General features: G+C 43.7%; 1 protein-coding gene across 1 annotated transcript in view; it reads left to right on the forward strand.

The window, feature by feature from the left end:
• The first annotated feature begins 315 nt into the window (after window positions 1–315).
• LOC137617671 (uncharacterized) overlaps window positions 316–12,121 on the forward strand; it is a 182,296-nt gene continuing 170,490 nt past the window's right edge. The window contains exons 1-2 of the mRNA XM_068347671.1: window positions 316–513; window positions 621–886. Of these exons, the coding sequence (XP_068203772.1) occupies window positions 373–513; window positions 621–886 (407 nt within the window). The 5' untranslated portion in view covers window positions 316–372. The remainder of the gene's footprint in view (window positions 514–620; window positions 887–12,121) is intronic.

Genomic DNA, 12,121 nt, shown 5'->3' on the forward strand with positions numbered 1-12,121 from the left:
CACTGGAGATAACTCATTCATTGAGGATAATGTTATCGTACCGGAGACGGTCACGATTTCACGATGACAGGCCTTTGCTACCGGACCTCCGGTAAAAACAGAGATCAAGCAGGAGTCCAGAACCGGAGTTAACAGTGTGATATCGATGAAGTTTAGAGATTCATGCTATGTGGTTACTGGTTTTCTATTATAATTTCTTATTTTATTAAGGTGTTAGCTACTACCATACTCACACATTAATTAAGATTTAAGTGTTTCTGATTCATAAGTCAATGACAAGAATCTCAAGGAACATCCAGACTTATGTCTTCTTTCTTTTAACAGAAAGTCCGCTGCACTGCCAGGGGCTGCTCCGCTGCCTTTACTGATCCCATGGGCCATGATCTATGCCGGGCCCATGCCCATTGCGCCATATCCTTCTCTCGGGAACCGGGACAAGCCCCCTATACGATATGGTTTCCGGAGGCATGCATGCTCTGCTATGGGCTGTCAGCCCTACTCCTGAGCGAGGAGGTAAGTTGGTTCTAGTGTCCCTGTTAATATTCTTTGCGAAGAATTAATTGCTCTTTGTATATTGACTTCAGTTTTGACTTCATCATTAATTCCCTCTCCTCTTTCAGGCTGATGATGAATCTCTCAGGGAGGCGAGAGCTACTCTCCGGCCTTGGGTGTCAGGGTTTGGGAGGAATGCGCCTGCTGGCGCACCCTATCTTCTTGATGGAGACATGGCTTCTCGCCTATTCCCAGGCTCTACTACTGCAGCAGTTCCACCGGAGACAGCGGCCCCGTTAATTGAAGTGATTAGAGAAACCATTCTAACTGAGGAAGAGGTTTTAGTGACGGAGGCCGAGCCCTACCTAGGTCTGGACGAGGAACCCATGGATGAGCAGGTAGATGGTGTTGAGTTGGTGGACCCCCTTTCACCCCACACTCCTTCCTCTTCTACTTCCTTTCACGGCTTTGATAAACCTACGGCTTCTCCTCTAGGTTCCTCCATTCCTGTACGACCCAAGGTGAAGCCACTACGTACCTTTAAGCCTTCAGCTTTGCCATTATCAGTGTCACCGGTTCCGGGACCCTCAAAGGATCCTGATGTTCATATTGCTATACCTAAAACCGTGACTCCTAAGAAGTCAAAGTCTACTAAGTCCAGGGCTTCGTTAGAGGATCAAGCTCGGGAGCCCCCTTTATCCGCCGCCATGGTCAGGGATATTGTGAAAGAGCAGATACAACAATATCTTCAACAGTCTAGGGCAGACCGAGGAGCTATGACGGAGCTCAAAGATATGGTGGCGAGTCTCATCCGTTCCGGAACTCAGATGCCCCCTCCTTCAGCCCCGGACGCATCGAAGTTACCTCCCTTCGAGAAAAACAACCCTTGGAGGTTTGCCTTACATGCTCCATATATTGATGGTGCCATAACTCTAGAGGGCATAGGCACCCGTCCTCTAGAGGACTTAGAATTTTACCCTCCGGGACTAGAATTCCCATTCAACGGCTTCGTGCGTTTGAAAGAACATGCCTTGGTTAGGTTAGACAAGGTACCGAAGGAAACGGTAATATTCCCTAAAGAGCAGGCCCAATCTTTCTGGGCCAGGACGTTGTCAGACTGGGGTTGCACTAATTCCAAGCTCACCCCACACAAAGGAGCCTACACCATATTTACAGCTTCTCCAGGTATTACCTTGCCTATTACAGATAAAGTGGCAGCTCTTACTTTTCAGGCTATCAAAGAAGGTTCTGCCATGCCAGCTCTTAAAGAGACCGATCCCACCTCCATGCTCATTCCGAGTACCGTTACTATCTGGGATGATGCCCCCGCTACTTTCACAGTAGGGAAGTTAGACCCAGACTGTGCCTCTAATCTGTTCTCCGAGAAGCTTCCTAAATTACCAGATATTCTTCTCAAGACTGAGTTTGAGGCACGGAATAGGTTGGCTAGGTCTCTCCACTCCATTACCTCCGTGGAGTCCCTAACCTCACTTTACCCGACCGAGACCATGTTCCGGGTATTCACAAAGAACCTGTCTCTGTCCTTCCAAATCGACTTACACGAGTTTTGTTCGGCTCGGGTAAGTTGCACGAAGCACGTTCTTTCTGAGGCCACGATCAGGCATGAACCGAATAGGCTGATAGCTTCCCCCTGCTGGGGTAAGAACCTTTTTCCTCAGGAGGAGGTGAACAAGGTACTACAAGACGCTGCGAGAGCAAATCAAAATTTGCAAGTGAGGTGGGGCCTCACTGCCAAAAAGAGGGTTGAAGGGCAAAAACAAAACTTCTTCAGGAAGAAACAGAGGTTTGCCCCTTACAAGACGAGCCGAGGTCACTACCAACAATCGTCGATTGCCCACTCGTCTTCACAGTCTCCCACTGCTTCGTCTCCTCTACAGCCGAAACACCCTCAACAGGTGGTCTACCTCACTGCTCCCCCAGGTACCCAACCCAACCCCGTTTGGATGCCCTCACCCGCATACATCCCTAGCTACGGACCCTCAGGTCCCTTTCGTGGACACCAGAGAGGTAGCTACAGGGCTAGAGGACAGTTCCGTCAACGAGGCGGACCTAGGACAAGGGGTTCTCGAGGAGGGAAAGAACCTAGATTCACTCCCTCGCAATGATATAGTTCCGGTAGGGGGGAGACTTTACCACTTTCGAGACCGTTGGACCTTCAGTCCGTGGGCTCACAGCATAGTCTCCAAAGGCTTGGGGTGGAAATGGTCACAAGGTTCCCCTCCTCCACCAGTGACCTTCTTCCAGAGACCCACATCCATTCTGAGAGAGTACACCACCGAGTTACTACAGAAAAAAGCAATCAAACGGGTTCGATCACTGAAGTTCCAAGGCCGCCTGTTCACAGTTCCGAAGAAAGGCTCGTCGGCATTGAGAGTGGTCCTGGACTTGTCAAAGCTAAATTCTTACATCCTCTGCGACAAGTTCCGGATGTTGACCATCTCTCAGGTACGTACCCTGCTTCCCCGTGGGGCCGTCACCACCTCTATCGATCTTACCGACGCCTATTATCACGTACCAATAGCTCGAAACTTCTCTCCTTACCTAGGTTTCCGTCTAGGCAGGAAAGCCTTTGCATTCAAAGTCATGCCCTTCGGCCTCAACATTGCACCCAGGATATTCACGAAACTGGGAGAGACGGTGCTAGAACAACTCAGGAACCAAGGGATTCAGATCGTTGCTTATCTGGACGATTGGCTTATTTGGGCTCGGTCAGCCCTGGAGTGCAACAGAGCTACGAAGAAAGTACTTCGTTTTCTCGCCAACCTGGGATTTCGGGTCAATCTCCAAAAATCCCGCCTACTTCCATCAGACCGCTTCGAATGGTTAGGCATACAGTGGGACCTTGCATGGCACAAGCTGGTTCTACCTCCCAAAAAGGTAAGAGAAATAGCTTCCAAGGTCAAGAATTTTCTAAAACACAGGCAGGTGTCCAGAAGAGCCTTAGAAAAAATCCTCGGCCTTCTGCAATTCGCCTCAGTAACAGATCGCCTATTGAAAGCCAAACTCAAAGACATCAATCGAGTTTGGAGAAAGAGAGCCACAGTACCTTTAAGAGACAAGGTCTCGAAAATCCCCTCTGTCTTGAAAATGAGATTACAGCCATGGTCCGAATCGAAGAACCTTTCCAAATCGGTTCCTCTTCAATTCCCACCCCCACAAGTGACAATTCATACAGACGCGTCTCTGAGTGGATGGGGGGGTTACTACGAACGTCAGATGTTTCAGGGCTCTTGGTCACCCGCCATGAAACACTTCCACATCAATGTTCTCGAGGCCATGGCAGTGTTCTTGACCCTGAAGAGGCTCTCTCCTCCGAGGTCGACCCACATCAGAGTAGTGTCAGACAACACAGCCGTAGTACACTGCATCAACAGAGGAGGATCCAAGTCGACCAACCTGAATCAGATCCTGGTCACTATCTTCACCTTGGCAGCAGTAAAGAACTGGTTCCTGTCAGCAACCCACCTAGCGGGAGTCCAGAATGTGATAGCGGACTCACTATCCAGGATGAAACCACTGGAATCAGAATGGTCTCTGGACATAATTTCATTCCAGTGGATACTCAGGCTGGTTCCGGGCCTTCAGGTAGATCTATTCGCAACTCAGATGAATCACAAACTTCCTTGTTATGTGACACCAAACATGGACCCTCAGGCTTATGCCATAGACGCATTAACCCTGGATTGGAACCATTGGAGGAAGATTTACCTATTTCCACCAGTGAATCTTCTAATGAAAGTATTGCACAAACTACGCTCCTTCCGGGGGACAGTGGCCTTAGTAGCACCTCACTGGCCAAAGAGCAGTTGGTTTCCTCTCCTCCTCGAGCTGAAACTCCGACCCTTCCGGATTCCATTCCCCAAACTAACCCAAGTAATTCAAACACAGACTGTGTCAGATTCCTCAAGGATAGCCAAAACCCTAACTTTGTGGACTTCATGAAGTTTGCAGCTCATAAAGACGCAAACATTGACCCGGAAAACGTTCTCTTCATCGAAGCGGACAAAAGGGACTCGACAATTCGTCAATATGATTCGGCTGTTAAGAAATTAGCAGGTTTCTTAAAGCATTCAGACCACACTCGTATGACTCCGAATTTAGCCATCTCGTTCTTTAGGTTCTTATTTGACAAGGGCTTGGCAGCTAGCACTATAACTACCATCAAGTCAGCTCTGAAGAAGATATTCCTGGTTGGGTTTAACATTAATCTAGCTGATTCCTATTTCTCATCTATTCCAAAAGCATGTGCTAGGCTTCGGCCGTTGGATCGGCCACAAAAAGTCTCTTGGTCTCTGAACAATGTCCTCAAACTCGCGTCGGACACTGACAACGAGTCCTGCTCTTATATCACTCTGCTTAGGAAGACGTTATTTCTATCAGCTATGGCCTCAGGTGCTAGAATCTCAGAACTAGCAGCGCTCTCACGTAACCCGGAAAACATAAATTTCCTCCCTACAGGCGAAGTACTGCTTACCCCAGACAGAGCTTTCCTAGCAAAAAATGAGGACCCGCAAAATAGGTGGTCCCCTTGGAAGATCATCTCTCTTCCCCAGGATCCTTCGCTGTGTCCAGTCACTACTCTCAGGACCTTTTTAGCTAGATCTGCCACCCGCTCGTCTGGCCCCTTATTTATCAGGGAACAAGGTGGTACTTTGACCATTCAAGGTATCAGACAACAAATCCTCTACTTCATTAAACATGCTAACCCGGAATCATTTCCCCATGCTCATGATATACGGTCAATAGCTACCTCTATCAATTACTTCCAGAACATGGACTTTGATGACCTTAAAAAATACACGGGTTGGAAGTCTCCTATGGTTTTCAAACGCCACTATCTAAAGAACTTACAGGCCCTTAAATACCCTACGGTTGCAGCGGGGAGTCTTATCTCCCCCCATTAATCTCTGATTATTTCTTTATTCCATCTCTTCTCTCCTCCCTCCTGACCACCTCTCACACCACGTCGCCACTCTCCTGGGTGGTTCGTTAGCCCTAAGTTATTTTGCCATGTTTAATTGTTATGATTTAACTGTTATTGTAATTATCATTCCTGTAAAGTTTAGATATGCTTAGACATGTAAGGTTGATTCCTTTCACGACGGGACACTCAGGTGATCCCTGGTCCTCATATTATTTTAGCATTACATCCCCTATGCCTATGGCTAGTTTATGATTTATGTTTACTTACAGTATTATATTATTGCCTTACATGGTGTTTGTTTTCTCCTTATTATGTTATTAATTTATTGGGCTTGGAAGGCATTCTCTGGTACATTCTCACCGGCCGTCACAGGCCCCCCAGAAAAGGGATTTTGACGAAGGAAAAATCTATTTCTGGGAAGAGGCCTGTGACGCCCGGTGAAACCCTTCCCGGTTATTTGATACGGACCCCACCCCTCTTTTTCCTTGCCAAGCCATATGTTCTTGCAGAAGGATGTCCTAGAGGGCGCGCGTGGTAGGTGTCGTTGGGGAGTTCAACCATGTTATCTAGGGCCTGTCACGGCCCTCCCCATTGATGAAGGGATTATCTAAATGGAAGACAACCTGTGAATAGTGGTTTACACACGCCTTTGTTTAATACACGACACCTACAAGGTGTTCGCGCGAGGGTTGTAACCTCTGCATTCCATGCTTTTATCTTTCTCTAGTATATTTGGAAGATTTATATTAGGAAAGGTATAAGGAAGGACCTTTCTCACCGGGCGTCACAGGCCTCTTCCCAGAAATAGATTTTTCCTTCGTCAAAATCCCTTTTTGGTTGCCATTTTTAAAAATATGTTGGACTGCGAGAATTATTGCGTACAGCTCAGCAGTAAAAATTGAACAAGAGGTTGGGAGTTTCCTTCTAATAACAATATCTCCCACCACAGCTGCACTTCCAACTCCTGCAGCCGATTTGGAGCCATCTGTAAAAACATGTTTCCCATGATGTTGAGCAGCATGATTTAAAAACTCACTTTTCATTACCCTACTAGGTAAGGTATTTTTCCCTCCTGCCGTAAAACATACTTTAACAGGTGGATTACACTAAGGAGGAGACTTGGGATATCATACCTCTGCTATCTGTGCTGTTAACAAGCCTACTTCTCTAGCATCATTTTTCAGCTGTACTTCCAAAGGCTTAGGCACTCTAGATCTGTTAGGAGCCCGATCTAAAGGCGCCCTAACATATTTACAGTTAGGATTGTTTCTCACAGCAAGGGACCTAGCTAAAAACCCCAAACTCAACTCTTCTCTGCGAATGGAAAGGGGAGGTATGCCAGAATCAACAAAGAGACTGTCAATGGGAGATGTTCTGTAAGCACCTGTGCAGATGCAAAGCCCAGCATTGTGAACAATATCAAGTTTTCCAAGTAAAGTCTTTGTAGCTGACCCATATATTTGGCATGCATAGTCTAACTTGCTAAGACACAAAGATGTATAAATTCTAAGCAATGTTGTTCTATCAGCACCCCAATCAAAATGCGATATCACTTTCAGAATGTTCAGTGACTTCTTAACCCTGATAGATAGGTCATTTATATGGGGACCAAATGTCATTTTCTTGTCGAAAATTACTCCAAGAAACTTGACACTATCCTCATATGGCAAAATACAATCATTTAAAAAAAGGGTGGGGATCTCTTCCCTTTTACGAGTACGAGTAAAGCGAATGGCTTTGGTCTTCTGAGGAGAAAACATGAATCCACGAGAATTTGCCCATGCGGAAGCAGCATTTATTGCAATTTGAAGATTTTGGCATGCTTGTAGTGCAGATGATCCACTACAATAAATTGCAAAGTCATCGACAAATAGTGATCCTTGTATGCCAGGAGGTATGTGACTAATGAGACTATTAATAGCAACAGCAAACAAGGTCTCACTCAATACGCTGCCTTGGGGGACACCTTCTTCTTGCATGTAGGATGAAGATAGTTCTGAACCTACTCTCACTTTAATTGAGCGGTTTGATAAAAATTCTTCAATAAAAGAGAACATATGTCCTCCTATACCCCACGAGGCCAATTGCTTTAAAATACCACCCCTCCAGGTGGTGTCATATGCCTTTTCGAGGTCAAAAAAGACACCCACCACCTGGTTTTGGTTAGAAAAAGCATTTGAAATTTCCCTTGATAACATCAGCAAAGGGTCTAGAGTACTTCGGTTCTTCCTAAAACCAAACTGTCTGTTAGATAAAAGATTTTTTGATTCTAGATACCACACAAGTCTGTTGTTGATCATTCTCTCAAATAGTTTGCATATGCAACTGGTCAAGGATATGGGCCTATAACTAGATGGCAGTTCTGGGTCTTTACCCGACTTGTGGCCTGGAATTACAATTGAAGTATGCCAGGAATCAGGAGATGTATGGGAAGCCCATAGACCATTAAAGGTTTCTAATAAAAATTCCTTGGTATCCACTGGAAGATGTGATATCATTTCATACCGGCTGCCATCCTCACCTGGGGCAGTTAAAGAAGAGCTGGAGATAACATTTTGCATCTCCTCCATACTAAAAGGCAGGTTAAAAGCTTCAGTATTTGAAGAAGCAGGAGGAACAACAGATGTTGATGCTCTAATTTGTTGAAATGCTGGGGAATAGTTGTCAGCACTTGATACATGAGCAAAGTGCTTAGCAAGAACCTCTGCTACATCTTTGGGGTCAGATATATATCTATTATTTTCCCTTAATATTGGTAGAGGCTTAGGGACGAATTTACCTTGAAGTTTTCTAATCTTGTCCCATATTTACTTTGAAGGAGTTTTGGTATTTATATTAGATATATATTTCTTTCAAGATGCTCTCTTTGCTTTTTTAAAAATTCTTTTTTGTTTGGCACAGGCTCTGAGATATGCTATTCTATCTGCTAAATAGTTTGTCCTCAAGTATCTTCTGAAGCAAGTTCGGGTCACTTTTCTTGCGTTGGCACATTCTTTACTCCACCAAGGAACTACAGAGCGATGAGGTAAACCGCATGTTTTAGGTATAAACTTGCTAGCATTATCATCATTAATATTTTCAAGATGTTGATAGGCATGCACTGGAGATGTAAATTCATCATATTCTTTATCAGTGTGTGAACAGTTTTCATAAGCTGCCCAGTCTGCCTCATCTATCTTCCATTTTGGTGGACACTGAGAAGGAAGATTATGGACATAATTTAACATAATTGGCCAATGGTCACTGCCATGTAGGTGTTCATTTACTGACCAAAGGTAGTCCAATCGAATGGATGAGGAACAGATTGACAAATCAATGGCTGATGTAGAGTTGTGGAATACATCATACCTAGTTGGAGAACCATCATTCATTAGTATTACATCATTGTCGTCGATTAATTCTTCAACAAGATTACCCCATCTATCGCACACATTTCCACCCCATAAAGTATGCTTTGCATTAAAATCACCCATTAAAATAAAGGGGCAGGAAGCTGATTGATCAAGTCTTGGAGGTCAGAAAGTCTAAGCCTTCTTGGATTACCAGCATGATCTAAGAGGAAAAGTTCTAAGGATGGTTCAATATATAGCGAGCATAAAGTAATTTTTTTTCCCGATATGAGTTCTAACTGCACATGCCTGTAGTGGTGTATTGAGTGGGATTGTTTCAAATTTTACAGATTTGTGAATAATAAAACCTGTACCACCTTGAGCTCTTGCAGCTTGCAAAGGAGGGGATCTACAAAAATGATAATTGAGTCCAGGATTAAATGGTTTGTCACTGATCTTGGTTTCCTGTAGGCAAATTACCTTCGTGTGAGTCCCTGGTTAAAGTTTTTATTTGCTCAATGCTAGTACTTAGACCTCTGCAATTCCACTGGATGATAGACATTATCTTTTGTTATTATTTTTCTTTGTCTCATTTGTCTTTTGGGACTTTTCAGATGAAGCCATGTAAGGCCTGGAGATGGAAGGCTTTACTAGGCCACATCTCTTCTTTTCTTTCTTTCTAGGATCTTTATAAGAGTCAACCTTAGGATCATGAGCAGTAGGGCACTTACCTGACTTAGATGAAGGTGAGGATGATGGGGGACCTTTTCCACTTTGGAAGATCTTGTTTTCCAATCTCCATCAAATCAGGTAGAGATTCTGCCTGAGACAAAACATTTAAGGTGGTGGAAGCCACATTGGCTTCCTTGGAGGATTGTGCTAGAACTTCAACAGTTCGAGCACTTAACCCAGAAGGCAGGGCTACTACCTCTAGGGGGAGATGCTCCTATCGGTCACAATACTTTTGGTGTGTTGGACACCATATTGACCTCTTTAGAGGTTTGTGCTCTGGCTTTTTATAGCCTGAGCACTTGACCCAGATGGCTGGTCTACTACCACTAAGGGAGATGCACCTGACGGGCCAGGTGCTGCCACTGGTCCCCCTGTGGTAGTAAGGGGGGGTAGTGGATTATAATCTTTTTGTTGGCATCTTAACCGCGCGAGCAAAATTAAGTTGCCGATTGAGTAAATGCTTTGCATAACCTACACTTATATGTTCAGCATTTGCTTTCAAGATTGCAGCTTCTTCTTTCTTGTATTCTCTACATCTTTTATCATTTGGTTTATGATTATTCTTTACAGTTTGCACAGGGTTGTATCTCTGTTGCAATTGGCCATGTTCTAACAAAGAACAGTTAATACAGATCTTCGTATTATTGCAGTACCGGGAAGGGTGACCGTACATGAAACAATTAAAGCATTGTAAAGGCCTAGGTTTATATTCCTCGAACACATACTCTTTCATTCTCAATAATTATAAGATCTGTATAACAGGGTTTCAAATGTTAAAACTACCATGCTTGTTTGAGGGATCTTACTTACTTTCCAAACATTAGCAGGGCACATGTCCAGAATTTCTGGTTCTGAGAATTCATATAGATCTTTATCAAAAACTACTCCTTTACCATAGCTGAAGCTCATATGTGGTTTAATATCCTTAATAGGATCAATTTCTGCAATCTTCATGCCACAAAGCATGTGAGCTTGAGTATCTGATTTTACATTAATCAAAACAGATTGCTTACCGTATCTACTAATATCCTTACTTTTAATTAAACCAACTTTTTTTTTTGTATAAATTTATCTAATCTTATAATAGTTATAATTATCTATCTTCCCAGATGCAATTATCCATGTTGGGGGCTTGGGGGTTCTTACTTCTGGAAGTCTATGCTCTATTTCTTTTTCCATCCATTCTTCTGGTTTATATACCTCCAGGTGTCTTGGTGCTTTATCACATAAAGCCCCAGAAATCAAACAATTGTCAATTTTATATGCTCTCTAAATTTTTATTTGCTTCTAAAGCAATCTCAAAACTTGAAAATGATACCCAAGCTTCCCAAAAGCCTTTACTACCATTAAGCTCCATTAAAATGTCTTTGATTGCTCCAAATCTACAGAAGGCTTCATGAATTATCTCATAGCTACAACCGATTGGTATGTTTTTTTAAGTGGAGAATTTTCAGATTTTTTCTTGGATCTGGGTAATGAGCCCAGAACCAGAGAGTAAAGTATTACGGTTATTACAAGCATCATTTTCCACCAGTGCCGATAAATTGTCTTTAACAACACTGGTCAGAGAAGTATTGTTGGAGGAATCCTTTTTATTGCCGAGGTTGTCAACAGAGCTTTCCTATTTTAAACAAGCAGAAAGTCGTCAACGGTGTCTGGGGGTTCGCCATTTGATCAGGGGTACAGGGGTACGGGGGAATATTAAGGTTTACTCATTAATTATTTTTTCAGGGGGAGGGAAGGGGTCATAATAACAATGAAAAAAAAAACAATGGAAAAAAATATAGTTTAAGGGAGAGAAAAAATTAAGACTGTCTGAAATTCCAAAGAAGACACCGTTAGGCCTTTCCTGGAATTAATTCTCCACCAATGACACCTGTGAAAGCTGCTTACCAAATGTCCTCTCCCTACCCTACCACAAAGGGATGGTACCACTATGATTAGAGTGGCTCAAGTGTATGCCAAACCCGCTTGATGGGACAGAGCATTTCAAGAATACAATCATCCCCACTCTAATCATAGTGGCAGGCAAACCGGACAGAAATGCCGAGAGTCCTATCTCTATAAAATCGCCAACCCCTGGAATCCAAAGGCCAAATTTCCTAAGAGATAGTTCCGCGTGCCAGTATGGGAATACCGACACTCCTAGGTGTCCAAACATTTTCAGGCAGTTGGCAAGACCACCACAGCTCCCACAATTGATTTTGAAATAAAAACCGATCATGGATACAATGTCCCCTCTAAAAAAACCTAGACAGTGAAATGGGCAAGAGATTTTTTGACAGCAAGGTTGGAGACAGCTGATAATTATGAAGGAGGAATAAGCAATAAGAGGTTAATAGAAAAAAGAAATGAGAGAAATTTAGAGTCAAACTGAGGAAAAGAAATTCCCCAGTTCGAGAGCCCTCTTGCCCGTCACAAGCCTTAAGCACGGAATGATATGCCGTGCTGAAGCCCAATGACTTCATCAAGGCATTCTCTCGTTAAGGGGATCTGCCGGTTTCAGACTTTTTTAACGACAGGTTGTTGATATATAGGGGGGTTTTGTTAAAGGATATTGTGTGGAACTTTTGGGGAATTTTTTTTTGTTCAAGTGACCTTAGGTTTTGTGACGCCAGAGCTT

Source organism: Palaemon carinicauda, chromosome 23, assembly GCF_036898095.1.
Source record: "Palaemon carinicauda isolate YSFRI2023 chromosome 23, ASM3689809v2, whole genome shotgun sequence".
Taxonomy (NCBI): domain Eukaryota; kingdom Metazoa; phylum Arthropoda; class Malacostraca; order Decapoda; family Palaemonidae; genus Palaemon; species Palaemon carinicauda.